We start from the raw sequence: 27,992 nt of genomic DNA on the forward strand, positions 1-27,992 counted from the left end.
AAACAAAAGATCAACATTTTCCAACGCCTCTTCTATAAAATTTACGAAGTGGAAACATTTCTTCCCTACTGAACTGGCAGTGAAAAAGAAACAGACCAATTTGGAGAGCCCCAACAGGGACAAAATACGGGATACAAAGAGAAAAAGATCACAAAGATCTGCTCACAGGGCATGCTGCCCGGTATTATATCCTATCCTACCATTCACTGCCCTTAATCTAAGTTACAACAACAGAAAGCTAAAAACAAGTTCACGACTTAATTTTGTTTTCCCCGTCCTCTGCCCTTCCTGCTGTATCTGGGTTGCTTTCTCCCTTCTTGTTTCTCGCTCACAATGCGTCTCTTACCTGTGCCACTGTATTTTTCATGTGGTTGAGTAAGGTCCTGAGAGAATTCTTCATTCTGCATGTTAGCATTGTTTTGGGAGCCAGTGGCAACACCATCAATCTCGCAACTCTCGTTTACATTTGGGACCTCAATAGAAGTTTCGCTGAGGAGCTCACACGTCTCCTCCGCATGGGGAGAGGGAGGAATGCTTGACCCAACAGGTTTGATCTCCTCATCGTATGACCTATGATTTTCATGTTCTGGTTCCAACCCAGTTGACAACCTAGCAAGGGAGGCATAAAATTTCAGTCATATTTACCTGATACATGCATCACCAAAAAGAAAGGTCAGGAGAGGCACACCTCGCTCCAGAAGCAGGGAAACCATTAGCATCAAATGAACCTCCAGTTTGAGCCCCTTCTGTAAACATTGCAGAGACATTAACAGGTCAAGATTTTCATCAGTCTTCATGTGGAGCGAGGAGCTAAAACTTTCAGGACAGTTCTTATTCTTCATAAGCACAGATTTCACAAACAGGGATCACATTCCAATAGATTAAACAGATCCACACCGAACCAACAACCAGGGACTGCAAAAGAAGGGAGGCAACACTCAAATAAAAGCACCTGAAATTCCCCAAACGACAATGGTACATCCTGATGCAGATGCAACTCAATATTTTGCACAAGTCGAGCTAAAAAGCCATATATCTTTAAAGCAATAAGATTAAAAGTCGAGCTAAAAGCCTGCCGCAAAAAAATCTTGAACAGACTGATTAATCCACTACTTTCTAACTGAGCAGTAAAGAGACTAGACTAAACTGTCGGTTGGAACTCCTTTTCCTCCTGCAATAAAGCAGCACAAAACTAATTCTGAAGAAAGAACACTGTTAATCAAGCTCTTTGAAAATGCTTGCAATCAATATCATAGCATTGATTCCCAATAACTCCAAATTTTAAGTCGTTTAGCATCTTTTAGATTACAAAGTTTTATGCTCATTCACTATTGAAACAAACAACAGGACATGAGATGAAGCGCATTCACAATGTGCAAACACTCTGAAAGATAGTTGCAATTTAGTTGGAAGCAAAATGCTTGACAATAATCCCCATAAAGATGCAGAATTGATTCTGCTGCACATAGACAACCTCAAGTTAACATTTGACTAAACTCCTCATGGGCAATCACAAAAAGTTCAAAGAATAAAGTAGCTCACCCAACCAAACTTACACATAATCATTGTAGAGACCAAATGAATGGACAATTACCAGGTATACTCGTCCTCATTGAACCACCATCTTGCTGACTAAATCCATTGACGTCCTCAGGACCATCACGAACACCAGTACAACCAGCACCACTGTGAGCAAAATTACATGCGGATAAGAATATTAAAGAGAATATGAATGAGGACTGACTGGAAGAAGAGATCCTCCTCAAACACATATAGTTAAGTGATGACAATCTAACTTCTCATCAGTTAAAAGTACCTGATGGAAGCTAATATAACTACAGTGCACACGAAGCTATGTACTTCATGCCTACAAACATACAAATACTTGCAAGTTGCACTGTAGCTCAACACGTGTAAGAAGACCACTTATACTAAAACTTATTGGACCAAAGCAGGAGCAATCTACCTTATACCGAAAAAATTTACTAAGATAGTAATCCAGATGTCATTCCACAATTCTCAAATGACCCTTTGTCAATCTGTCACATTATATATCTAATAGAAAGCCTGAGCTACAGGAAGATTTTCCTACAAACAGAAGAGTATCACACAGAAAGCATCTGACATAGAAGCTTGTATGAACAAGAGGCATGACAGAATTATGACTTCCCTACGCTCTCACAAAGTAAAATGCTCATCCGAGCAATAGGTATTCATTAAACAGAATAGTAGACAAAGGCTGCACCTTTTCAGTTTTTTCTGCTAAAAAATTTGTCCACACAGTAATTGATGCACATTAAACTATTCAAAATTGAAGTAACATGAATAAAGTGGCAATCGGAGATGTAGAGAGGCTAAAAGTAAAATGTTGAGACTACCACCAAACAACAAGAGATTACCTATGTAGAACAGTCTCAGTATTTCTTGAGCCATCCTGCAAACCTACATTACCAACTCTTTTCAGTTAATACCAATTGAGGGTTATGTACACATATACTTACTTGACTACTAAAATTTTAAAAGAGTACAGAAAAGAAAAGGCCACATGATAGCTGCAGATGCAAACAAACCACGGTTCTCATAAAAAATGCTGAAAAGATATATGCAATCAGGCACACTGCAATAGCATGAATCTAGCATAATGATATAGACACAAGTGGACGAGATTTAAGACAGAACCTCCTTTTCCTTCAGTCGTGACCAGATCTCCTTCCAAATCCTTAAAAGCATCATGTAAGCAAAACATCCAAAATGCAGTAAGTCACTTTGCACCATTAAAAAGATACATATATTAAGCAACTTATGTTGCACACAATTTAGGAAAACGAAAAACTCTTTATTCCTCACACACAGCCCCAAAGTACCTTAATCTGTTCAGAAGTCAAAACAGGTGGAGAAGGTGACACTCTCTCTTGCAGATCATCTTGTGCTGTTCCTGAGATTGAAGTAGAAACCGATACCATAAAATGGTCTCTATTTGGATAAATATAATAGAAATGCTTGATGTTCACAAGCCCTTATACCTGATGGCTGACACGCAGCTTGTGGGTCAGGCAGGTCCGAAGATGCATCTACCAATAATGCAGAGCCAGGCATTCTCTCTCCCTGGACAGCTGCTAGGTTACTGTCCATAAATGAGCTACGACTACTTTCTTGTCCAGCTCCAGACCAATCGATTTTAGCCATGGATGATCCCCTCAGAATGGTTCCAGAGCCAACTTTTTTGGAAGATGAAGCCCTTAGCAATTCTTCTGTTGCCTTTGATCGCACCTTCCTTATTTCCTCGGAAATGTTCCACGATCCACTGATAGGTGAATCCCTTTTCAGCTGCATTCAAGTTGGGAAAAAAAGAAAAACAGTGTCAGTGATAAGAATGCAGTCAAGAAAAGTATATCCATATCACACCACTGTGCAGAAAAAGAAGAAGAGCTTTTTCACATATTTATAAGCCCTTTTCACACATATACGTGACGAATTAAATCCAAGTTGCCTCCTCTGTAAGAAACTGAAAACTGAGTATAAACCAACAAAAGTGATAGAGCGTTATATCTTTAATTAGTTTCAATTATTGATGCTTTGATGGATACTAACTGTTGTAATAACTGAAACTTTAATAAAATGGTGGTGCGCGCCATTTTAAGGTGAACTAATAATACTTGCTTCTTCTTCCACTACATGTCCCAAAATTAATTGACGCGATTTGAAAAGTTAAAAGAGAGTAAACCATTAGATAAATCCTATCTCCACTATTTAAAAAGATTAAAACAGTTCAAAAGAGCTCTATCAATATATTCGCCATCCAGTATTCACCAGTCCATTTTTGAAGCAATTCTCACACGCATTCCTCATAATAAGGCCTAATACACTACTTAACAATGTTAACAATGAACATACAGCAAACTGAAAAAAAATTGCCCCAGGAGACAGATCCCTAACCTGAACCTTTGATGGGGATGAGGAATTTCCACCAATTGAAAACAGTGTATCTTCCTTGGAAAACGGCATCCTCACTGGTGAGGCACATCTTTGCCCAGCAGTATTTAAGCATGGAGAGGCCCATGGAGGACGTGCACTCATATATGACTTGGCTACATCCACCGGTGAGCCAGTTTCACCTTCAATAACCTGGACCAAAAGACAAATTTCAGATGCAACACCCCATTCAAGTTGCCAGTTTCACCTTCAATAACCTGGACCAAAAGACAAATTTCAGATGCAACACCCCATTCAAGTTGCATGACAAACAGCTGAGAACATAAAAAAGTGGTTAAGAATATAGTGGCACATGAGAATGATATTTGTAACTGACAAGATACATACACTGGCCCATGAGAATGATATTGTAGACAACAAGAATGACATACAGTGGCACATGAGAATGACATCATTGATAACAAGAATGTCACGATTCAAGGACACCAGAGTGAACTCATTTATATGCTTATTTCCTTGTTCCAGTGTAGACAACAAGAATGACATACAGTGGCACATGAGAATGACATCGTTGATAACAAGAATGTCACGATTCAAGGACACCAGAGTGAACTCATTTATATGCTTATTTCCTTGTTCCAGTGTAGGATCTCATTGAGAATTCAAATCCCATGAATGGCAATTTCAATGAAACTCTAATGAGGATCAGTCTTTCTGCTGTGTGTTAATAAGGAAGAAGTCCACCCTAGAAGGCATAAAACAAGGGCACGCCATGATGGGCATTAACCAGCACTTCACTAGGGCTTAGGGGAAAAGACGCAATTAGAGAAGTGAAATCGTCTAGTGAAAAGAACTTCTGCTAGATAAACGGTAGAGACTAGAAACTCATTCTTAAGAGGGAGAAATAAAGAGAAGAAAATACTTCGACCAAAAATGAAACCACATGGTTCAAGCACAACCATGCGGATGATATCTTGCTGCATGAATCCACAAACATCATATGATGTCAAGCATAGTTGCAAGAATAAAGACAAATGAATTCACCTAATCATCATTGAGGGGGAAGAAAATTGCCTCCATTGTCAGAAAACATTAGTATTTTCTTTACGAAACAGAAAACCTCAGTATTGGAAGATATTATTTCTGAAAGAAAAAGAATTTCACACTAACATGTGGTGACCAACTGGTGTTTACAATGGGGGTTGCATTATCCAGATCCAACTCTAAATTTGATCCCAATTTCCTCTCCTGCAACCATTTCTTTGCTTCCACGACAGCTGTACTGCATAGATGAGGCATGTCTACATCTGAAACCAAAAAAAAATCAAACTGCATGTTTCCACCAGGTTATCAACCATTCGCCCGTTGGGTCTCCAAACATCCTAAAAGGCAGTACCTCCATGGTTTGCTCCGTCATGAACTTCACTCATCCACCCACCCTCTCCATCTAAGCTGATGGGAGCTTCCACAACTCTAGATTTGATGATGCTAGTTAATCTGTCATGTTCTTCCCTGTAAAAGAATCATTAATCTCAGTATTGGATAAACCATACATAGCATGAAGAACAATTTATTTTGAATAAATCAAAACATTACTGGAAAGTTCAAAAGCGGTTAAAACCTAAAAGCCTAGGAATATCTAATAGATCTAATCACTAGTCTGCCCAAGGAATATGGGACAAATGGAAAATGTGTTTATACTTCCTCATTGAAAAGATCAAATTTCTTTTCTTTATTTTGATGAATGAAGAAATTTAATTAAAAACACTAGCAAGATGGCACTGCCCTTTGTATGTGGCCTCTAGCCTCTAAAGAACTGATTAAATTATTTGCCCAACATTTTTTTTTTTTTGGCTCAAACCCACAAACTTATAAGCACACTACAGGCTACAACATGGTGAGAGCGGGCTCAGAAACTGGACAATGAGGCGCATAAGCATGAACTACATTGATACCATTTCATTGTACACAAATAAAAAATAAAAATAATTCATTTAGTGAGCTAATTAAAAAAAACACTCCAAGAAGAACCTGAACTTAATGGAATTCACACGCATGCTAGATGGTATTGGCCCATCATTAGTCCCAGCATTTGGTGCTGAGGAGATCAATTTAAATGAAAAAGGAATTGTATCTGGAAGTATTACCCAGGAAGAAATATGGAGAGAAGAGTAAAACCTCTGTGAAATGGATGCAACACACTATATCCTAGACTTCAAACATCCACAAAAAACAAATCCTTCAATTACCGAGAAAAATTCTCCTGCAAAATTAACTTCTCAATTAGGTACTTTGCTCCAATCTTTCCCGCATTAATCGGGGCCTCCTTCCCTGGTTCTATCATTTCTGATGACAGATTCTCCTAAAGAAAGCAACAATCAGTATTAATCCCACTCTTGCACAATGGTTCAACCATTACCAGAAAATAGAGTACTAGAAAGACGACATACGATATCAAGAATTGAGCTTGCCAATTTATTTTCAAAAATCGGACAATGTGAAAGATATAAGTGTACCTAAACCAGAGATATCAACCATGCCTAGGCAAAATGGCAAGGAAGCATTCTTAAATTCCATGAGGTTGCATAATTGTTCTTGCCACTAACTAGTGCAATCTTATGGAAGTAAAGCTCAAATGCAAGTAAAAAATAAATTGTTTGACATGCAAATGCATATGCTTTTATATCGTTAGGAAACGAGCCCATGCGAGCATATAAGTTAACAATGCCTACATGTAAGCTAGAACTTCCAGATGAAAGGATATGGACGGCACCATGTCCATGAGATAACAAGGCACTTGAACAGAACACTAGGAAAACGATAGAATAACAGTATCAGGGAGTGTCGGACATAAGTTCTAAAACCATGCGAAATAACTATTTTTCCCCAAAACTTTTGAGATGTTAAGAGATGAGTCCACCATACTTAAGAGCTTCTAAGAAAAGTGAAGCTCAATCTAGTGGTCTTGAATGTTAGATACTTTCCTAGGTGTCACAAGCCCTATTCCCGCCCTTTCAACTTGGATTCTCATTTCAAATTGGTCCAGATTTCATCGAACCGGGTTGAACAGTTCAACCAGGTAAAACCAATTTCAACAGGCTTAACCAAGTTGAGCTCGAATTTGTGAAGGAAACAGTATAGGACCAATAAAAGCAGACGTATAAATGTTCTCTTGATGAAAAGAAATTAATATGTTGCATCAGTGTGAGCAGCAACAAGAAAAGTTTACTCTGTTGACCTGTTTGTTGCAAGCTGTTGATCTCCATTTAACAGAACAGAACCAGGACCAGGACAGTTGGCCAAAATACAATATAACTCAGCATGTACAATACCTTTCTTGTGCCTTGAAATTGTACATCAAAATAAAGCTATAATTACCCTTCTGTTAGAATCATAGAGAACCTGCCATTGAGATTCTATCATAAACTGTAAGATGACATTGTCAATATGATGTAGGTAATATGCTTTACCTCATGCTTCATTTACTTATGACTAAACGGGCAAATGGTAAATACAGCATCTACCTACACCAAGGTCCACATGCCCACAGGGAAAGTATACATGCAGCAGCAAAACTATATAAATAATTGTGCAAAGATCCCAAAGTTATTCCTAATGAGATTTTTTTAAACAAAAGTTTCCAAACTGTCAAACATGCTAGGGTGAAGAAAAAAGATTGTAGTGACCTTATGCAATCCGACTACCCCAAGTGAAGAGGCACCAAGGTCATTGTCGTTAGAATCAGTACCATCATCTGCACCGAGAAAGAAATGACCCGCTTAATCAGACTTAGAGGATGTGGTACAGTAGCAGCAAGCTACCAAAGAACCAGACATACAAGCGGCGTATCCCCATAACACAAATATGTATATGCAATAGACATATATATCCAGCACATTCATCAAATTACGAGTATAAGAGTATGCTCAACTAATACACATGCTTAAGTTTTGGGCTAGCACGAACATTTGCGCAAACAAAGAGGCCTTCCCTAATGTCCCCCATCTTTTTTGCGCAGAATTCAATCCTCGTAAATCGTAAAAGAATCAATTCAATAATCCCTTCCCCCAAAGCTGTCACAAACACAAAGACCGTCCCCATTCGAAGAAAAGAGACATACCAGAACCGGAGGCATCGCCGGAGGAAGAAGAAGAGGAGGAAGAGGAAGAGGAAGAGGCGGGGCCGAAGACGGAGAAGAGAACTTTGCCGGCGCCGGAGGCGATGAGGCGAGTGGGGGAGAGGATGAGCTTGGAGAGCCAATTAGGGTTTGGAGGGGGGGAGTCGGGGTCGGGGGCGGGGGCGGGGGCGGGGCGGTCGTAGGGAGTGCCGGGACGGCGGAACCGCCGGGGGCGGAGCATCTTGCCGCCGGATCCGCCGCGAGATCTGGGGATGGAGGCCATGTCCGAGAGAAGGTCGCCGGGGGGCTTCAAGTGGGCGTGCGCTCTCCCTCCTCCTCCTCCTCCTCTTTCGTCAGAGTGTTTTGTGTGTGGGGGGGCGTGTGTGGGAGAGAGGGAAACGGGGAAATGGTCGGTACGCTTCTTCTGGTGCTTGCCACACGTTCACGATTTTGTAGCGGTTTAACTGAAATTCGATTCTCGATTTGGAGCCCCTCCCTTGCAATTCAATTCGATTCAATTCAATGCAGAACCAACATTCACCATATGTCGTCCGAAAACATAAATTAAACCTGTCATAATTTGAACAGTTAATTTTTGTATTATTATTATTATCCCATCAGAATTGAAAGTTGATCGTGGAATTATTGACATTCGAGGATTTAGCATTCGCTTGTTAACGTTAAACACAACCCTCTAATTTGTGCCTTGTCCTGTAGATCCAACCCATGTACTAATAGCCGCGATCGGTACTAAGTTTGGTGTACAATTTTAGTTTGTAAGGTAATGTGTTGGATTATTTAGTAGGCGTTGGGATTGGGACATGATCTATCAATCTTTTAGGACGCTCGAAATGGGCTCAGTAGCTAGCGGCCCGCCCGGGAAGGAAGATGATAAATGGGCCGGAGCACGTCATGCGGTGCGTAGTGCGCCAATCATCGCCGCCGTCACCGACTACCATCCGCCGTCGTTTCGCTCCCCCTTCCCCCCGACAAACCCTATGTACAAGAAGCGGTAGAGAGAGAGAAAGAGAGGGAGGGAGATAGAGGGTCTCTCTAGGGTTTGAAAATCTGTTTCTTTGGCGAGCCGGCCTTCGCAGTGGAAAATGCCGGGCCTGACCTGCAACGCCTGTAACAAGGAATTCCAAGACGATGCCGAGCAAAAGCTCCATTATAAGTCCGAGTGGCATCGCTACAATCTCAAACGCAAGGTCCATCTCTCTCTCTCTCTCTCTCTCTCTACCCATCTTCGATTCCGCCATCCTTATGTTGTTATTGAGCATAACGGTGTCTTCTTGATTTCAGCTAAAGCAGCGTGCTTTAGCTCAAGTCTTCGTCATCTGTCTTGACGCCTTTTTGTTCGAAAGAATGACACCCTGTATCTGATACCTTTTTGGTGTCTTCGGGTTTGAGTTTCTTTCTTCAACCCAACGTGCTGATTTGTATTGTTTGGAACAGATGACAGGGGCGTCTGTTTCTTTTGGGTATCTTATGTGATTAAATTTCGTTCTTGAGCAGTATCCTTTATTTGATTTGAATATTGATAGCCGCATGGGAAATTGGGTCAGTGATCCCCCTGTTCGTTAGCTGAATTCTGTTTCTTTTGTGTGAAGAACGATGACATCTAGCCTGACATTTGCTCCTCTAGGCTTAAGTAGTATATTGTTGAGCCACTTGTATATGCCATTCTTTGCGTTCTGTTTGTGCGAACGAGAGAGAAGTTTCTAGCATCTCATTCTTTTAAGTACCGACCTCAGCAGCTTTGGTGCATGGCCAATGGGATTGATTTCTCCATTGCCATTTCCTGCTGGGCTGTAGTTTGCCCTGTGTCCAATAATGTGTTGGTGGCATTTTCTTTCGCTTATCTTTACCAAAGTTTTGGATCATTGATCTTTATGGGTATTAGCCCAGTTTTGCAAACAGAGAAAGCTAAAGCTTCATTGGAAGCTTTGAACTGGTGCTTCCTTAGTGTATGTGATGTCTGACTTATCACAGATCTCATGATACTTGTGATTCTATACCATCTTGCAAGTCCGTACTATTACCAGTTAGATTTTTTTTTCAAATCATATAAGTTGAGGTTGAAACTCGTGACATTCTCTTACTACCAGCATATGAATAGATTGGAATCAAAACACAACCTGATGTGTTGAATTTGTCAGGTTGCTGGTGTTCCGGGAGTGACGGAGGCTTTATTTTTGGCTAGACAAGCTTCACTGGCACAAGAAAAAGATAAGTCTAGTCAGACTCCGATGCTCTATAGTTGTCGCATTTGTGGCAAAGGATATAGAAGTGATAAAGCACACGCTCAACATCTGCAGTCGCGAAGTCATATCCTGAGGGCTTCGCAAGGGGTGAACCTTGAACATGGGGAAAAGACAATTATTAGACCACTACCACCTCGTGTTCAGAACAGGCCTACTTCACAAAAGGAGTCGGACATTGCAGAAAGCGAAGATAGTGAAGATGAGTGGGAAGAAGTGGATTCAGAGGATGACTTGGTTGGCGAAGCTGCAAACTCTTTGAGTGAACTGAATGTAAATAAGCTGCCCACTGACCATGGTATGGAAGATGATGCCGATGGCGAAGATTTCTGTGAAGTGGATCCATCATGCTGCTTTATGTGTGATCTCGAGCATGATAGCATAGAATTGTGTATGGTTCACATGCACAAGCAGCATGGGTTCTTCATCCCTGATGTTGAGTATTTGAAGGATCCAGAGGGACTTCTTACATACCTCGGCCTTAAGGTATGATCTGCAAAATTGTTCAAAAGCATGCTGCTCCAAGAAGTTTTGTTTCTCGAGTTTTTTTAAATTTTTTGGCTCATTTCTTATGTTATTTTCTTTTTCACCTTTCTACAGGTGAGAAGGGATTTAATGTGTTTGTACTGTAATGAGAGGTGTCATCCCTTCAGCAGCTTAGAGGCAGTTAGGAAACACATGACAGCAAAAAGTCATTGCAAAGTTCACTTTGGAAATGGTGATGATGATGAGGAAGCAGAGTTAGAAGAGTTCTACGATTATAGCAGCAGGTTGGATTCCCGCCATTGATCTCTACTTCTATGTTATCTGTTGACAGTCAATCACCTTTTTGGAGAGGTTCCTTGACTTATTATAGTGAAAGGAAAGCATTTTGTAAATGATTATGTTATGATAATTTCCGAATCTCACCGTTAATCTGTCTGTTTCTGTTGTATTTCCTCTCTATCTGCAGCTATGTGGATGAGGATGGGAAACAACTGGTTGCCTCAGGTGATGTGGGAAATTCTGCGGAACTTGGAAGTGGTGGATCTGAACTAGTCATTACCAGAAGATCAGACGCAGGAGTTTCAACCAAAGCGCTTGGCTCACGGGAATATTTGCGATACTACCGCCAGAAACCCCGTCCATCGACTGGGCATAATGCCGCAATCACTGCTGCACTGGCCTCGAGGTTTATCCCAACCCAGCTGTCCATTCTGTCTCTACCAAACATGCACGCTCTCGATACTTGCCTTATAAATGCTTGATGTTGGCAGAGAAGCAAGAAATATTTTCATATATGGACTCATGTTGGTATGCTATCCCTGATGTTCAGGTACAAGAGTATGGGATTAACTACAACCGTACAGTCGAGAGAACACATGGTCAGGCTGAAGGTGATGAGAGAGATGAATCGATCAGGAGTGGAGGCGATGCGCACCAAAATTGGGATGAAGAGTAATGTCATTAGAAATCTGCCGAAAAATGTTCCGCATTAGACGAATGGAATTTGTATTTTATCTATCATGTTTTTCATTGGCCTAGTATACATGAGTATGTAAATGACCCTTAGGGAATCAGGCTTTCTGCCTTTTGGTGCTAAAGGATCTGTATTTCTTATTAACTACATTGAGCAGTATCAAATTTTTGGGTCTCTTCCAAATCTGTTGCGCTTATAGAGCATATTATGCATCGATGAGCAAGGACTCTTTGATGAATATAATGCTGTGACCGACATGATCTTCCTCTGTAACTTGTGATGCCAAAGCGCAATATGTGTCCTGATCAGTTGTTGCTTGAGGATGGAAGTGATATTGGGCAGTATGATCGGCTAGTGTCACGCGGTTAAGACTTTGGATTGGCTGTGGGCTGATGACTACAAGAAATGCAAAATGTTTGACTTCGAGTTTCTTGTCTGGCTAGATGAAAACAGACTACATACTTGAATGATATTTTATAAACTGGACATCATATCCGATAGTAATGGGAGAGAATTGAATATAAGTTGGGAACGTGTCTACCTACTGCCTAGAGCAAGCAAGAAAGGACGCAACGCCGAACTCTGATCCAAGGGAGAAAGTCCAAAACCAAAACTTAAACGTGTTGCACGAACCGCGACTGAGATAGGGAACCCGTTCTAAAATTGGGTCCTTTTCTCCCGCACCTTCCCCATTCTTGTCTCAGACAAAAACAGAGTCATTTCTAATGCAATATTATCAGTTCTGACTTCTCATTACCATATTAATCAGCAATCCATCCGTGCTAGTTTTCCCACATATTTCGCCTTGACGAGACTTGAAAATTGCTGAAATGACAACTTGAATTAAATTATTTCTTCCCTCCATAGCATCGTTAAAGAATGAATAAATTCTACACGTTACATTAGGATCAGGCTCTATGCCATATAACACACGCCAGCTCCTCTTTGCCTCCACATGCAATAGCCAATCTTCTTTTAGCCCGAGGCGATACTGTGAGAGCCACTATCATGTCCCATCAAGTCACCTGCTTCTCTGTATCATCTTATATCTTCCAACTTGCCCCACTATCATCCATCAAAACTGATGCGTTACTCAACACCGTTGTCCTTACTCAATAGTTAAGGTGCCGTGCCATTACATGGTCATTTGCTGAAGAATACAAAATATTTACTTTTGAAAAATGCTATTGGCTCTTTCTCAATTACTCGAGTAACAATCCCTACAGCTAGAGTTCTCCCCAATGCTCTTAAGGAGACCCTACCAAGAGCTTTACAGCTTGAAAACTCTTCTGCACAAACTGGTCCTTGCAAAACCACCTGAATGCAAAGATAATGAGAAAAAGATATATTTATAAGACCTCGGAGCATATTGTTCAGCTACCAATGGGTCAAAATTTTCGTGTATTTATGAAAAATGTAGTAATCCAATTTCACCTCAATAACTGCACTCTGCTTTGCGAGGAGACACCGCGGTGCTTTCTTCATCACCTTGCCAGTCTTAGGATCGAACAATGACACCATTTTTTCAACTCTGGCAACTTCCTTTGCATGGTGAATATGAAATTCCAACTTCCCACAGCGACCAAGAATATGATACAAGTTTCAGCACCGAGATTCGCAAAAAGATCAAAGCCAACACTTGCAACTATCATAAAGTTACCTGAGAACCAATTAGAATGGGGGAAGCACCATCCAAGACAAGCACTTTCAGCTCCAGATGCTTTGCAATGGTTATGGGGAAATCGGGGTGACAAAGGACCCCGCCAGATATCACGTGGCTTGTATCAATTCCCTGAAGAACCACTGCAACATTATCCCCAGCTCTCGCAATTGCACATGGGCGAGTGTCACGTTCCAAAGACCTGACTGTCCCCACATCCCCTGATGGCATGACCAGAACCTGGTATTTAAGACAAAATTAGGTCATGGCTTGCAATTCCAGGGATGTAAAAGTACTCCACCTGGTCTATTACATCTAGAAATCTATTATCCAACTTGATGACAACCTCTAACAACAGATGGAGCAGCAAAATGATGTTAGTAGTCATGACCCATATCGGAAACTTCTGCATTGACTACTTAAGATCTAAACCTCAAGGTGATCTTAAGGTTTTCACCCATAAAAAGATGCTTTAAAGCTTCAACTATTTTCATATCATTTGTTTAAATCCTATTGTGTACCTTCACTCCACTTCGAAGAGCTCCAGCTTCCAATTTACCACAAGCAGAGACCTGCCCCATCGAAGGTGATTTAATAACGTCACATATGGGCATGACTAGAGGTTTCGAAACATTCCTGGTTGGAGGTTGGAGGGAGTCAATAGCATCCAACAAGTATGGTCCCTTATACCTGCATACCAACAAAGCAGATTTCCACTGTTATTGTATCACAGCTATGATATGACTTCAAATAGGGTATCAGCCAGTTAACATGCCCTGCCATGTAGGATGCTGGGTTCCATGAGGCTTTGAGTGAACCAATGTCATAAGATAACCAGAAGGGGCAAGGGCTAGATTCGGCAAACCAAGGATTGTGTAATGGTTATTGCTGAAGCAGTGGTGGGTAAATTTCCCGAACATATTTGAAATGCAAAAAAAAAAAAGGACAACAAGAAAAGTCGGGCCTGAATCATCTGGTCCATGCTCAGAGATAAGGAAAAACTTGCCGGGAGAAGTAGCGTTTAAACAGCCAATCCAATTATTAAAAAAAAAAAAAAAGCCAATCCAATGTCAATGGAGATTATCAATTTGATGGGGTCAAACCAGCTCCATACAGCAAAACAGGACTAGACCAAGACTTATTCTTGGTTGAACGGAACGATTTTTGGCACGTGGACCTTCATTCACCCCTTGTTAACTCTCTGAACCAGATTTCTGTTTTCTTTCGGAGTCAGGGTCACCATAATTAATTGGCTCCCCAACCCATCCTACGACTGTGAGAAGTCAAGAACCAGAGAAAGGAGACTCACCAGGATAATAACCGAATGTCTGAAGGAGCTGTGACCAGATTTTGATTCTCCATGGCACTCAGAGGAATCCATAATACTGACGAGTCTCTAAAACCACTAGACCGGAGGAATGTCCCAAGCTGCTGTTTGATCAAATCGAATCTATCCTTCGAGTACTGCACGACATCCATTTTGTTAACGGCAACAATAAGTTGATCTACTCCAAAGCTTCTGATAAGCTGTGCATGCTCTTTAGTTTGGCCCTTACTACCATCCATGCCAGCTTCAAAAGAACCATTGGATGCATCAATGACGAGCAATGCAGCATCAGCTTGTGTGGCTCCTGATATCATGTTTGGAACAAAATCCTTGTGCCCTGGGGAGTCCAGCACAACAACGCGATACCTTTTGGTATCAAAATAAGCAACAGCCACCGTCATGGTTATTCCCCTTTCCCTTTCCTCTGGGCTCTCATCCAATGCCCAGGCATAAGCAAAGGATCCCTTGCCCTAACAGGAGAAATAGAAGCAAAAAGACACCAGATTTGAGACTGACTGGTAGTCACACATATGAAAATGGAAGTTTATTCCAAATTTATGGAAATGAAGGTACCTGTAGTTTGGCCTCTTTTTCATGCTTGTGCATGTCCTTTTGAGATATTTGTCCCAAAAGATGAAGAAGTCTACCTGAAAGTGTTGATTTCCCAGAATCAACATGCCCCACCTACAGAAGATTGGAATAGAATGATGGCACTAAAGATTTTATGAACTTAGGATGAACTTAATGAAGTCTGCATCATGAGAATTGAAGAACAGTGATGACTCACAATAGCAAGATTCAGTTGACTCAATAAGCCATCTTCTGCTTCATGGAGCATCCATTTTTCAGGTTTATACTGTCCCTGAGAAGCAGCTTTTCCAGTGCCATAACTATTGGAATATCCACCTCTATCATTAATAGAGGCACTGTCTAAACTATACGCAAGACTTCGCGGCTTGATCTCATCCATTGGTAAAGTGTACTCAACCCCACCCTCATGATAGCTTGACGAGGTGCCTGCCATTTCATCTTTAGATTGTGGTTTACATGGGTAGATGAGTTGCAAATGTCCAAATAACCAAGAACGTTTTGCATTGATGTGGATGAAATACCTGGACTTTTTGCACTTGATCTTAGATTGCGCTCTCCATCTTTTAATTGATTGTTTTCATTACCAGCGACATTTCTGCCCTTTGGCATCGTAAGAGATGAGCTGTTTGATGATCTTGTGCTCATTGGAGCAGACATGTTATTCTTCTTTACGTTTGCACTTGCTAAAACCAAATAAGAATTTCCGAGAATTAATATCAAACATACAAGAAACCAAGTATAACAAAATAAGCACATAAGTGCACAAATGAAGATTATGCCCACTCATTCGCTTCATAATTATGTGTCCCACAACATCAGAAACTTCATGGGGTCTATGTCTAAAATGATTCATTCCATTCCACCAGGCAACTAAAGATAGGGTGATGAGGTGTAACATGTGATTTCCAACTAATTTTTAACTGGTCTACCTATTAAATACTGGATTAACAAGTCGCCATCACTGCATTTTATATAGTAATGTTCTAGAAGACCATCAAATTGGGTCAATTTAAGCAATAACAAATTGCCATTTGTCTTTCTCTAGCCAATAGGGATATTTTTGTTATGGCAAAGATAAACAATGATTCAATATGATAATATGAGACAAGGCAAAACAAAATAAACATTCTTTATAACACCTCCTTTTTTCCTTGTCATTTGAGATATTTTGGTACAGCAATGTTCTAGAAAACCATCAAATTGGTAAACAATGTAGGCGAACTTACTATGGCATAAATGCAGGAGAAGTAGAAGTTCTAAAGTAGAAACAATGCAAATATAAAAATTTCAGAGAACACTTTCACCAGGAGGAATCACATTCTTTGAACAAAGAAACAGAATTCTTTGCTAGGCCCAAAAGCAAAAGTAATTTTCTTGAAAATACAACAAATGCTAATGTTCTATAGCAACTTCAGTTCTCTCACAACTTAAAAAAAAAGATTGCTGCTAACCGTTTACTCAAAGTAGAAGGAAACGTATTTACGCCTGCAATTTAATGGATACCTTTTGGACCCATTTTGGAGGAGCGCAATCCATTAGTGACAATATCATCAGGGGACGGGACATCGAATTTGAAAGGCGCTGTATACATATAAGAGAATGATTAGAGTATTCATTGTGGTGCTCTACCATCCAAATGTTCCAAAAAGAAAAGAAAACTAGACAAGACTCCAGAAAAAAAATCATTACATATAAATATAGAGGTTTTACTTCTAAGCTTTCAGCGACTATACAAGACAAATACAAGAACAAGAAATGGTGCTAAGTCTCTAAAGCAAAACACATGCAGACCTATATTGACAGTTCTATGGGCATGAGTGTTAAATGCCTCATGAAGCTTATTGAAGTTCCCATGCACATCAGCAGACCCATGTAAGATGGTGCGCTGTCCTGTCAAGGGATCATCATTTTGCTGTTGAATTAATGCATCCCTTTTAGGTGTCTGATTGGGCAATGATTCAAAAAGAGACCTGGCCATTTTGGATGCTCCAGAATCTTTACACACTGCATGAAAGAGATCTATGCTATAAAGGCACAATTAACTGAAAGCAAAACACCACCAAAGATAACAGTTGGTGCAATTTTAAAAAGGCCCTCAGAATTGGGACCACAACTTTCAACTCAATCGCGACATGGTCTTAAAGCCCAAAGTAGACAACATGAAATGCATCAAAAGACGCGTGAAAAGAGTCAGAGGGGATAAGAGCACGTAAACCAACAAAGGATTAAAAAGGCAAACTAACTTGTTGGAATGGCATGCCGCTCCAAAAAAATTACAAACCTGTTTTCAGGTCATTGCCATTGCTGATACCACTCGAAGGCAAAGGATTTCGAAGAACCCCACAAATATCACACGCAGTCATGCTCTGGTCATTATCGTAGGTACAAATGGAGCAACGCCAAATGCCAGACCGGGTGGCCTCTTGATTTGGCTTATGCAAATTGCCTGTTACAACAGAAAAAGCTTCAAGAAGTCACACCGGAAAAGAATTTCATCATCAGAGTCTCCGGAGCTTGGTAAGTACAGTAAAATACGTCCAAACAGTGAGATAGTGTTTTTAAATGAAATACAAAACTACAAACTGTGTTTACTTAATTTCACATTTGTGAAAGGATTTTTAACCGTGCCTTGATCTATCTAACAAGTTCAGCTTTCAGACAAGATGGCAGCAGTCTCACTGTTTCTGCAACCTGTATCTCTCCTTTAGGCATTGGAAGAGTGGCGTCCAGAGACAAATGAGATTATGGAGGGAAAGAAAAATGAGCCTAAAATGGCCAATTCATGTGGTTATAACTTATCTCCGAGTGTTTTAGACAATATCAGCACTAGGTCTAATCAAGAATCCTAAACAAAAAAGCGGCCGTTATCTTTTCAAGAAGAAATAGAGACAAGGAAATTCATGGCAGGTTTATTTATGAGGACTCTGTATTGAAGAGAAAATGCTCACCATTATCTTCTACATCATAATCAATATCATAGTCATCGTAGTCGTTGTCGTCGTCGTAGTCGTCATCATAATCAAGGCCATAATTAACCTTGCGCGGCATCTTCCTGCCAAAAAGGAACCAAATTGCTACGAGCTGTCAAGAGACAAAGTTCAGACCACAACAAGGGCAGACAGTAAAAATTACCCAGGAAGCTCGTTGTATGTCTTTCCCACAGGACACGATCACAATCCCATTGAAAGTCGATAATCGAGCTCCCACGTCTACTTAGCTCCCACACATGAAGTCGCGCTGCCAAACGCAAAAGGGGCATGAGCAAAATTTTCGGCTGATTAACTATTTCATCCATCCTGTTTGGAGTTCGGACGAGAGCGACAAAGAGATTCTGCGATTCGGATGCGTTGATTCCCAAACAAAAGCAAGACGAGAGGAATTTGCAAGAGAGTGCAAGATCACTGACCTCGCAAAGTAGAATTTCAACTGAAACAGAAGACAAGACGCAGTGAGATGAGGATGCCTACCTCTTTACCGAGGCGAATGTAGACCGACGGAGTCTCTACGACACTGTAGAACTAGAACCCCTCCTTCTTCTTCTTCTTCCTCTTCTCTCTCTCTCTCTCTCTAGAAGCTAATTGCTTGAGGAGAAGGATTTTAGTGGATCTCCTTCATAGATTTTACCTAGCGTTTATATAATTTCACGCTGATGTCATTATCGCCAGAAAAGGAAAAAGTGCATAAAATATGATATTTTCTCTCTTCTCTTCTTCTCTTTTTTTTTTTTTTTTTTTAAAGAATTTATTTGTGGGAACAAAAACAAATTGCTGATTTAGGGACTTTTCTCATAATTAATACTTTTTTAATGTGTATCATTTCCATTCCGATTTAGTTTAGATTTGGGGCTTCTTATGTGTATGTTTTCGAAACTTTGCTTTTCACTGGTTTCGATGGTGAACAAATTCAATTTTGAAAGAGATCACATGGATTTCGTGAAGGTTTCGCTCTCATAAGTGTCGGATCTATACTCGCTCAATCCTTTTACTCTGCTCGATAATGATGTTAGAGACGCCAAATATAAGTGCGCACCGTCGAAAGGCAAAGTCGTAGCATTAGATGGAGTTCTCAATGTGTGCTCATTATTAAAAACGGATTCGGATGATCGGTCATTGATTTTGATATGAAAAAGTTATAGGTGTGTTTTTTGGGCGTGTGACCTATAACATTGTTTTGATAATTTTTCATGTTGCCTTGAGCTTATTTTGTTTTGAAATTATATGGGATTCGTCTTGGTTTTTGAAGTTATGTTTCTTTAACTGAGACGTTTCTTTCTTGTATTTCGATTGATAAAGTGAATAAAATGTTATATCGACCAAAAAAATATAATTATCAAGGAGTAGTAGTTTTCCTCTCTCTATTTTTTATCGTATTGCTAATGAAAGTTCGTAAATTATGATTTAGTTCGTAAAATACAAATTACCTTGTCTGTTAATAAAAGTAGTTCGCAAATGTACGATTATGGGGTTTATGTAAATCTAACTTCATAATGTGCGTGTATGGTCCCGTTTTCTTCACAAGGGATTGTAGAATGACCAAAAATGAAAAGCAACAATAACAAAATAGGTGAGAAGAAATCTTACTTGTCTTCGGCTTCACTTTTTTTGTCTATGGTTTCAAACGATTGCATATACACAAATAGCTCCCTAATAAAGCCCTTTTAGTATTAACAATCTAATCTAATCATATATCAAAACCAAACTCACTTAGACCAAAACCTTAATAAGGTGGTACGTTCATGAAGGGAGGTATTTGAGAGAGGCCCTACGAAGATGTGCCATTTGAACGGTTGCCATGTTATCTATAAAAGTTATAGATAACTTCAAAGGGAAAGTTTGAACGAAAACTAACGATAGACCGTAGAAGAAGAACATACGCTCTTTCTCTTTTCTCGCCCTCTCAAAAACACAAACAAACATATTAAAGGCAATAGATCGTTACTTTGAGAATCGATCGCATTTACGTCATGAAATGTGAATATTTTCCCCATGATCATATTCGGACCATCGAGGGTTGAAGTTTCGATCAAAAACACGCCAGTGATTCAATGACATTCTCGGGCAATTCCGCAAATCGAACAACAATAGAGATTAGTAGAATATCTCAATTTTAAATTCCAACAGGTGGAAAACACATTGGCCAGCTCCAAATTTGGCTTTTTCAATTCTAGTAGTGAAGAATGAATTGCCAATAATTCTTCAACCTTCCTAATTTCCTAAACCTTCCACTTCTCAGAAATGCCGGATTGGTCCCCCCTCTTAAGCTCCCTGCACTCCTGATGAGTACATAAACTCTGGACTCATAGACAACGATAAGACAACATGCAAAATGTACGGTCAAATAAAGACGATCCACTTAGAGAGAACCATTTGAGGAAGAGGAGATGCATGTCTAGATATATTCAATAATCTCGTGCTGTCGCAGTCAAGGAGTCCAAGCACCTATACAGTTAATTCAAAAACTCACTATAGTTCGTATTTTAACATTATATTCATCTCTTTGGCAATTGGAACCAAAAAAATTACTGTGGTTTAAATATTTTGGAAGAGCTTCAAATCAGTAAAGCAGCTAAAAAGTCATCGTGGGCATCTGCAGTAACTCAACAGTGCTTTTGCCTCCCTCAAATTGATCTCTTCATGGTGCTCCTATATTTTCTGTATCATCTTTGAGACAGGACAGACTCACTCCATAAAAGCATAAGATCCCGAGCAACTGTTGGTAAGTCTGCAATATGGAAAGCACGTGAATTTTAAGACAGGATGTAGAACTGAGGCGAATGAAATTGTTTTCATGTTTGGCAGTGCTTATCATCCTTTGAACATGGTTTAAATTTTACCTTGCACAACTTCCAAAGCTATTGAGGGTATATCTATTTGGTCTTCAACTAGTCTGTAAACATCCACGAGCTGCAAAATCAAGTACCACAACTCAGAATTCACATTAAGTAGAGTTGAGAATGTAAAGCTTCAGACACATACCTCCTGAATGTGAAGCTTAGAGTCTTCTGTCAAAGCAAGGAGGAGCTGTCTTCGAATCCCCTCATCAATGAGGAAAAGGCGAGCTCCATCCTTGATGGTATCTTTAAGGTCAAGTTTCCTCTCAACTTGCCAGTCTCTTGACCTTTGCCTGTAAAAACAGGATCACCCCAGTCATGCTCACGAACCATGATTACAGTATAAGCGGAAAAATCTAGTTGGCAATGTGATACATACATGTCCTTTCCCCGAAATGCAGGGTTGCTGCTCATCTTAGCCACATTTTCCTTGGCAAGAACAATAAGGTTTTCAAGCCGCTTCCACTGGAAGATGCCATCTTTAAATAAAACCTGTAATAAGATGAGAACTTTCATGAGTTGCACCTTCAGTGTGACTTTCCAGTTTGCAAGTCATTCCCTGAGTGCTGCTATGCATCTCCAATCAGTTAACAGTTATCTTAGGACCTTACTTGGCCAATTTGGACGCACAGTGTTAAGGAGGAAAAAAAAAGCGCTTTAGTTTTGCTCCCTAGTGAACAAACAAATAAACAGCACTCTTTATGAATTGACCTAAAGAAGCACTAAGACGGTAACTGATTAACAATGCTTCTTAAAAGGTTCAGAAAATGGATCCATAAGAATTTGAATACATACTCATGAAGGTTTTAACATATTTTATAGCTAGACAACTTTTATGGCTGAAAAATGATTCAACTCAACACATGCTAAGAGTTAACGAGCTTAATCTCTGCATGATGATTTAATAACAAGAAAATCCATTACAATTTTTTGGATTGCAGAAATGCATATTTATCATCAACTAGAGTTGGGAAGACAAAGTCACACAGTTTGCCCCATCTTTGGAACTACTCTTGCTTGGAGCTGAAAGCTTAGATCATTCAGTGTCAATATAGAGTTTGGAAAACATTGGGCTTGGGATGCCCAAGCGATTGGAGTCTAAAGGACACGGAAATGGATGTGTGGGGTCTACTATACAAAATGCCGATATTAGACTTTTGTCATCAAGAACTGCAACTTCAAAGAAAAGAAGTTCACGTCCCAACAAGATCATTAAATGGAATATGCCTGATTGTACCTGTATCAGGCGCTCGCGTAGTGCAGGATTTGGGTCTGTCAGAAGACGTTTTGCCACATATGGATAAGCAACCTAGTAAGTGAATGTTGTCAGCAAAGCAAGAGAATATAAATTCACATATCATCCTTTGAATATTAACCGTTAACTAGAAAGGAAACTATGCAGTTCTCTGTATAAGCAATTGGTAGTTAGTTCCTCAATGCAACACACAAATGAGAAAAAAGCACATGAAACTTGAAATTTTGTACTGCTTCTAGAAATTGCTACACTACTTAGATTTCTTCTATTCATCCCTAGCAATACATAAATGAAGTGAATCTGTAAAATGACATATCAGATGTCTCGCAGAAATAGATTTATGAAAAATGACGAGGAATGATAAAGATCCAAGTTTGCTGCCCCTACACTAAAGCAGTAGTATAGGAAGCATGTTTTTTTTTCTTTTCCCACTGCAGAGCACTGACATCTCCAAACAAAAATTAGAAAAGGAAAAAGATAAAAATAGATTGTGATTACCTCATTGTTTCTAATTACATTTAAGCACAAGTAGGAGTAATAATGAGATTGGAAGATCTCCAATTCACTCACAGGTATTTGACAATTAAAAGTTGATTATCTATCACCCATCTTATGAAGATGATCAAGGGTAAGCAAGGTAAACTGATGAGTCATCTTAGCGAGGGAAAAAAGAGAACAAGGAAAAGCATGCACTTAAGTTGCACCTCCAGAAATTTGAAGTCAGGCTTGAGAGTGAAGCAGATGCCCTCTTGAGTCAACAAAGAACGGATAACCAGTGAAAACCTCTCAGGGATACGGATTGGATACTGATACACTAATTGGTTAAACTTCCCTGCAGCATACGAGGTGAAAAGGACAGCTGACGTGTCATTATTCTCACGTGAATAACGAAGTTGAAAAGCAAAGAGTGCATTCTCTTAGCAATCAAGGATAAAACAATTTCTCAGGTCCTTGGGAAGACTTACTCTCATAAGATAATACTCCCATTAGAAACACACATGTTCAATATAAAAATTGAAGACATTCCATCCCCAACCATCATCTTACCCATGGGACCAAAAATAGCAAGTTGAGCATTAACACAACAAACACCAGTAAACTAGCAGAAACTAGCACTGAGAAATCAAGCCTTTAAATAAGCATAATTTTTCTGTCATGGTAAATCTTATAGACATAATCAATCTTAGAAAAGGCCTCCCAAAACTGTAGCCTTGTAGGCCACAAAAGGTACAGTTTCTTACAAGCTAGATGGCAACTTGAGATGACTCTTTCCAATTTAGAGAGTTTGTCTTCATACATGAATTTGAGTGCTCATTTCCAAGCTCACTTGAGCAGTTTGCAAGTTGCATTAATGATTTAATATGCTTTTCTGGTATAATAAATCGTGATTCTATAAACAGGTATAACTTCTTCTAAATTATTGTCGCTCTGTCGAGTTTGATTTGACTTGGAACTTGAGTTCCATCTGTGGTTTGATCCTAATAATACCCTAGGCTCTAGCTCACTCAATGTAGATAGATCAGGTATATCATCAAGTCAAACTTGAGCAAGAAAAATGAAGGTTGATTAAAGTCAAATGTAAATGATGAACTTCTCATTTGTGCGAAGCGAGTATAAGCAGTTTATAGTGTCCACTTGACAGAAGAATCAAACAAATGCCCTTGTTAACGTGTCCAATATAATTTAGCTACATGGCATGTTTTCTGAGCTGTAAAGACACAAGCCCATTGTGAACCAGGCCCCCCAAAATATTTTTTTGGCAAGTTAAAATTTGTCAGCGGATCTCCAGCATAAGTGGTATGAACTGTCTAGTTTCCTGTTTCATCCGGGACTTGGGCTGTTAAATCTAAATCGTGAACTGTTCTTTACTTTATCTGGGAACAACAAAAGAAAAGGACCATCATCTACAACAAGAGATAATCCACCAAGGACAAAAGAAGTTGACAATTTCCAGATGAAATTGTCCTAGAGCAGGGATGTGGGTGTAACAGAAGTTGAAAATGAAATTACCAGTCACGATTCGGAAGTTAAAATCAGAAAGTCCTTTTCCAGAAGAGTTCTGCCAAATTGCTTCTAAAGCTGGAATAATTGGAGAGACATCAGTGTCACTGGACAAGAAACCAAGCCTCGTGAAATCATTTGCCATCTCCACATAGTCCTCATTTACAGCATGGACAACAGCATCAATCAAAATCTGCTTATTTTGCTGAAAATTCCAAAGTAGATTCACTGTTAACATTGTTGAAGGGATATCAACGAGACTCCATGGCAAAGAGTGCCAGTGAGAAAAAAGGGCTTCTGAATGTCATTACTCTGCCTTTAATCCCAATTCCAGCAAACAAGTCATATCACCATCTTTTATTTGTTTGGGGTAATCATCTCCTGTCTACTTACTTCCTTCCACATGGTTAAACAGTTACTGTTTCCATGTTTCATGCACGAGGTCGTCTTTCTCTGGTTTTATCTTAATTCAGATTATTTTAAGAATAAAAAGGGGAAACAGGCTTACTTCATGCAACAATGAATGAAGTAGCTAAAAAACCAAAAGAATACTATGTGCAACTGAGAAATAGAGTTCACTAGCAAGCTGTCAACAATAATCGAGAGTGCACCTTGTGTGAGAGGAGAAAAAACCACTTAACAGATGCTGACTGCGTCATGAGTTCACATGTAATTTTGTATTCTACTTGCCTACTGCTCTGTCTCAGCAGAAGCTGTACTCTGCATCCTACAGATTCCTTTATCCTATGTTTATCAGAGTTCCCTCAATATTTCCTTTGACTCATCTCATAGTTCCCTCTGGATTAATTCATGAACATGCTCATGGTACTTTACCTGACTGAGGACAGCAACATTGCCAAAGTCCACATAAGCAATACGTCCATCGCGCATGGCAAAAATGTTTCCAGGATGTGGATCACCATGGAATAACCCAAATTCTAGCAATTGCCGTAAAGCAGCACTTACTCCAACTGTAAGAAATCCATTTACATCAATGCCAGCATCTTTAATTGCCTGACATAAATGGGAAAATTAACAAATTTTGGTTACTGCCTGGCTAATATTCAACACTAGAAAAAGTTTATATCTTGTCACAGTTCAAACCTGTGGGTTAGTACATCGAATGCCGTCAATCCACTCCATCACCAGAACACGAGAACCAGAGAGCTGCTTGTAGACACGTGGGATTTTCACAGTAGGATCAGCCTTGAAGTTCTCCAGAAAATCTTCAATATTTCGGGCTTCCTGGTAAAGCCAAAATGGATATTGATATGATCAATTAACTCCAGAAAAAAGACAAATGCCCATGCATTAATAACTTCCCTGACATGACAATGGAAAAGTTAAATTCGGGTAACTTTTATGTGTATACAATAGTGCTTGTGTTCAAAGAGGTAGCTGTGGAAGGTACCAAGGTGTAATCTAGCTCCTCCAGAAGTTTTTCACCAAACTCATCAACTATCAGCTCTGCATTGCACCCCAGCTTCTGCAGACTGATGCCATTCAAAAACGAAGCGAGAGTACGAAACAAGAAAAGATCTCGATATATAATGGGTTCTATATCAGGCCTTTGCACCTGTAATCACATGAAACTCATCATTAAAATCTGACAATCATCTGCAACAAAGCAATGTGATATGAAACTTTTAAAATGAGATAAACTAAAAGAAACAAACTTCAGTGCTAATGGCATAGTTAAATTTAACAAAGTTAAACAGTTAGAAGTAACTATCTAATTTTCAAAACAAAATAATTAGTACAGATTATTGCATAAGAAGAGAACAATGTACGGAAGGATAATTTAGAGTGTTCAGTGACACAGGTGTAGATGTTGAATTTGAAGTTATATTATCTCTCAAAACAAATACACCATGTATGCTTCTCAGGAAAGTTAATATAAATAACTTCATGGTAAATATGCTCAGGGCAGTAAAGATATTTATCTTACATAACTACTGCCACTAAAGCAATGAAATAAAACCCAAGAATTTCATCAGTTAAGTATCTGCTGCAGCAGAAATGTGAAAACAAGACGGGCCTGCAAGTCTCAATTTTTTATCCCCATAGTGTAGAGCTGTGGGCATCAGTGATGCAAGAGCAGTTCAAAGCATGGAAGACAACCTTAATTGCAACATCCTCTCCGGTATCACGTAACGTAGCTCTATAAACTTGACCCAAGCTTGCGGCTGCTATAGTTTGAGATGAAATTTTGCTGAACACGGCTTCAAGAGGCCGCCCCAACTCCTCCTCTATGATGTTGAAAGCAACCTAATTGTCATGTTGACACGATTCACATCATAAAACATCAAAGGTAGTGTGAAAAAGCTGATTGAACTGTTAAATTAGTTTGCTTCTTTCTCCGTCAAGTTATGCCATTTACCTGATTCGGGAAGGAAGGGACATCGTCTTGTAGAATGCAGAGTTCGTTCATGTAGTCTTCTCTAATAATATCTGGTCTGTTGGCAAGAACCTGAAAAAAAAAAAAGGGGGGAACAAAAATTCAGGGAAAAGGGGATAAGACCACCAAACACGTACATATAATCAAGAACATATTCTGCAGCGGAAATACGACGAACCTGACCGGCTTTGATAAACGACGGCCCTAAGTCACACAAGAGATTCCTAAGCTGCATGGCTCGAAAGGGAACAACCTCCTCGTCCCGTCCAACGAAACAATCATACGCGAGCGTGGACCAGTAGAAGCCCAAGTTCCACACAATCTCGACTCCCCTCATGACGAGCGACAAGATTGCCCCTCTGGATTCCAAAACCTTGCTCCTCACCTAATTGCACAGGGCAGCGAACACATGCTTCGACCTCACATAAAGAGGACCCAAAATGACCGTACCATAACAAGTCCAGGACAAAAGAAAAGTACCATCTCAGGAGTGTACTTGCGAAAGGGCACGCAAACGCCGCGCTCGATGTCGAGCTGCTCCATGGCAGCGCTGGACTTGGTGAGCTGCAGAGAGCCGCCGCCGCCGCCGCCACTCCTTCTTACGGCTCGTGACGTGGCGGGGCCGTCCAGTTCGACCGCCGCCGCTTTGCTGATGACAGCGAGAAGGGGGACGCGCGAAGCCGAGCTTCGATATGGGACTCGGGCGCATCTTCTTCTTGCAGGAGAGAGAGAGCTCCGTCTGGGGTTCGAAGGAGGCCTGCACGGACCGGGAACGGAGCCGGAGGTGGAGCAGCAGGTCAACTCCATTTTCTTTTTCTTTTTTTTTTTTATTTTCGTTTCTTCTTCTGGTTTTGGAGTTACCGGCTCGGCTGGGTTGGGTTGGGTTGGGTCCGCTAGCAGACGGAAGGAGTTGCGACGGGGAGGAGATTCGGATCCCCCAATTTCGAGATTCGGCTTCACGGAATCGACCGAAAGAAGAGAAGAAAGAGCAAAGAACGAAGCCCAGCCACATAATTAAATTCTCCATTTTGATGACGACATAATTCTTTGCGAAGTGGATAATAAATTATCCGCGGCGTGGGGCCAAGACACGTGGTGACATTGTGGGCCCCATTTCCTTTCGACCCACGTGAAACGCCAGCGGACGTGGCTTAATTGTT

At 40.1% G+C, this 27,992-nt stretch overlaps 4 protein-coding genes and 1 long non-coding RNA gene across 18 annotated transcripts; 2 read left to right on the plus strand and 3 right to left on the minus strand.

The window, feature by feature from the left end:
• Positions 1–12: 12 nt before the first annotated feature.
• LOC115751015 (protein KAKU4) lies at positions 13–8,539 on the minus strand. 4 transcript variants are annotated; one of them, XM_030688682.2, is made up of 13 exons: positions 8,054–8,539; positions 7,620–7,687; positions 6,183–6,295; positions 5,330–5,445; positions 5,098–5,240; positions 3,943–4,125; positions 3,024–3,327; positions 2,865–2,935; positions 2,680–2,719; positions 2,400–2,442; positions 1,595–1,686; positions 689–746; positions 13–609 (listed from the first exon to the last, which is right to left on the minus strand). In XM_030688682.2, the coding sequence occupies exons 1-13, from the start codon at positions 8,331–8,333 to the stop codon at positions 258–260; spliced, it is 1,863 nt and encodes a 620-aa protein (XP_030544542.2). In that variant the 5' UTR covers positions 8,334–8,539; the 3' UTR covers positions 13–257. The 4 variants fall into 4 exon arrangements, with proteins under 4 accessions (XP_030544542.2, XP_048133795.1, XP_030544540.2 ...); XM_048277838.1 differs by having other exon boundaries at positions 3,937–4,125; positions 5,128–5,240; positions 8,054–8,537; XM_030688680.2 differs by having other exon boundaries at positions 3,937–4,125; positions 8,054–8,537.
• Positions 1,693–12,524, plus strand: LOC125314770. Its single transcript, XR_007198201.1, has 3 exons — positions 1,693–1,891; positions 7,484–7,488; positions 12,511–12,524. It is a non-coding gene; the product is annotated as an uncharacterized LOC125314770 (long non-coding RNA).
• On the plus strand, positions 8,919–11,968 carry LOC115733044 (cytoplasmic 60S subunit biogenesis factor REI1 homolog 1). Of its 3 annotated transcripts, none has more exons than XM_048277839.1 (5): positions 8,919–9,258; positions 10,210–10,797; positions 10,912–11,081; positions 11,264–11,482; positions 11,622–11,782. In XM_048277839.1, exons 1-5 carry the CDS (start codon positions 9,154–9,156, stop codon positions 11,644–11,646), a joined length of 1,107 nt encoding a protein of 368 aa, XP_048133796.1. In that variant the 5' UTR covers positions 8,919–9,153; the 3' UTR covers positions 11,647–11,782. The 3 variants fall into 3 exon arrangements, with proteins under 3 accessions (XP_048133796.1, XP_030519577.2, XP_048133797.1); XM_030663717.2 differs by having other exon boundaries at positions 8,922–9,258; positions 11,627–11,968; XM_048277840.1 differs by lacking the exon at positions 8,919–9,258 and adding an exon at positions 9,316–9,704 and having other exon boundaries at positions 11,627–11,968.
• A 58-nt stretch (positions 12,525–12,582) lies between the features above and the next one.
• LOC115750982 (HBS1-like protein) lies at positions 12,583–18,954 on the minus strand. 8 transcript variants are annotated; one of them, XM_048277830.1, is made up of 14 exons: positions 18,816–18,954; positions 18,481–18,585; positions 18,297–18,400; positions 17,630–17,812; positions 17,140–17,352; positions 16,852–16,929; positions 15,870–16,031; positions 15,545–15,774; positions 15,331–15,441; positions 14,740–15,227; positions 13,952–14,120; positions 13,431–13,670; positions 13,205–13,339; positions 12,583–13,087 (listed from the first exon to the last, which is right to left on the minus strand). In XM_048277830.1, exons 3-14 carry the CDS (start codon positions 18,394–18,396, stop codon positions 12,914–12,916), a joined length of 2,283 nt encoding a protein of 760 aa, XP_048133787.1. In that variant the 5' UTR covers positions 18,397–18,400; positions 18,481–18,585; positions 18,816–18,954; the 3' UTR covers positions 12,583–12,913. The 8 variants fall into 8 exon arrangements, with proteins under 8 accessions (XP_048133787.1, XP_048133785.1, XP_048133786.1 ...); XM_048277828.1 differs by having other exon boundaries at positions 15,545–15,786; XM_048277829.1 differs by having other exon boundaries at positions 15,545–15,786; positions 18,755–18,954.
• A 1,759-nt stretch (positions 18,955–20,713) lies between these two features.
• Positions 20,714–27,706, minus strand: LOC115750980 (protein ACTIVITY OF BC1 COMPLEX KINASE 1, chloroplastic). 2 transcript variants are annotated; one of them, XM_030688619.2, is made up of 14 exons: positions 27,313–27,706; positions 27,011–27,217; positions 26,815–26,904; positions 26,556–26,702; positions 25,846–26,010; positions 25,539–25,679; positions 25,269–25,448; positions 24,444–24,639; positions 23,138–23,265; positions 22,416–22,487; positions 21,558–21,670; positions 21,324–21,471; positions 21,182–21,251; positions 20,714–21,069 (listed from the first exon to the last, which is right to left on the minus strand). In XM_030688619.2, the coding sequence occupies exons 1-14, from the start codon at positions 27,637–27,639 to the stop codon at positions 21,005–21,007; spliced, it is 2,049 nt and encodes a 682-aa protein (XP_030544479.2). In that variant the 5' UTR covers positions 27,640–27,706; the 3' UTR covers positions 20,714–21,004. The 2 variants fall into 2 exon arrangements, with proteins under 2 accessions (XP_030544479.2, XP_048133794.1); XM_048277837.1 differs by lacking the exon at positions 27,313–27,706 and having other exon boundaries at positions 27,016–27,157.
• Between the last annotated feature and the right edge of the window lie 286 nt (positions 27,707–27,992).

The sequence above is a fragment of the Rhodamnia argentea genome, chromosome 4 (genome assembly GCF_020921035.1).
Source record: "Rhodamnia argentea isolate NSW1041297 chromosome 4, ASM2092103v1, whole genome shotgun sequence".
Lineage (NCBI taxonomy): Eukaryota > Viridiplantae > Streptophyta > Magnoliopsida > Myrtales > Myrtaceae > Rhodamnia > Rhodamnia argentea.

What these genes read in the sequence shown, in the direction of transcription:
- LOC115751015 (XM_030688680.2), bottom strand. Translation starts at nt 8,333, where the DNA reads ATGGCCTCCATCCCCAGATCTCGCGGCGGATCCGGCGGCAAGATGCTC. An exon ending in CATCCCCATCAAAGGTTCAG is followed by an intron (nt 3,328 to 3,936) that starts GTTAGGGATCTG and finishes ACTTGAATGCAG; the next exon opens with CTGAAAAGGGATTCACCTAT. An exon ending in TTCCCTGCTTCTGGAGCGAG is followed by an intron (nt 610 to 688) that starts GTGTGCCTCTCC and finishes CTCCCTTGCTAG; the next exon opens with GTTGTCAACTGGGTTGGAAC.
- LOC115733044 (XM_030663717.2), top strand. Translation starts at nt 9,154, where the DNA reads ATGCCGGGCCTGACCTGCAACGCCTGTAACAAGGAATTCCAAGACGAT. An exon ending in TTACATACCTCGGCCTTAAG is followed by an intron (nt 10,798 to 10,911) that starts GTATGATCTGCA and finishes ACCTTTCTACAG; the next exon opens with GTGAGAAGGGATTTAATGTG. An exon ending in TTCTACGATTATAGCAGCAG is followed by an intron (nt 11,082 to 11,263) that starts GTTGGATTCCCG and finishes CTCTATCTGCAG; the next exon opens with CTATGTGGATGAGGATGGGA.
- LOC115750982 (XM_048277828.1), bottom strand. Translation starts at nt 18,396, where the DNA reads ATGCCGCGCAAGGTTAATTATGGCCTTGATTATGATGACGACTACGAC. An exon ending in TTATGATGTAGAAGATAATG is followed by an intron (nt 17,813 to 18,296) that starts GTGAGCATTTTC and finishes GACTTCTTGAAG; the next exon opens with CTTTTTCTGTTGTAACAGGC. An exon ending in ATCAAGTGCAAAAAGTCCAG is followed by an intron (nt 15,787 to 15,869) that starts GTATTTCATCCA and finishes CACAATCTAAAG; the next exon opens with ATGAAATGGCAGGCACCTCG.
- LOC115750980 (XM_030688619.2), bottom strand. Translation starts at nt 27,639, where the DNA reads ATGGAGTTGACCTGCTGCTCCACCTCCGGCTCCGTTCCCGGTCCGTGC. An exon ending in GCAAGTACACTCCTGAGATG is followed by an intron (nt 27,218 to 27,312) that starts GTACTTTTCTTT and finishes CTGTGCAATTAG; the next exon opens with GTGAGGAGCAAGGTTTTGGA. An exon ending in TACGCGAGCGCCTGATACAG is followed by an intron (nt 21,671 to 22,415) that starts GTACAATCAGGC and finishes ATCTTATTACAG; the next exon opens with GTTTTATTTAAAGATGGCAT.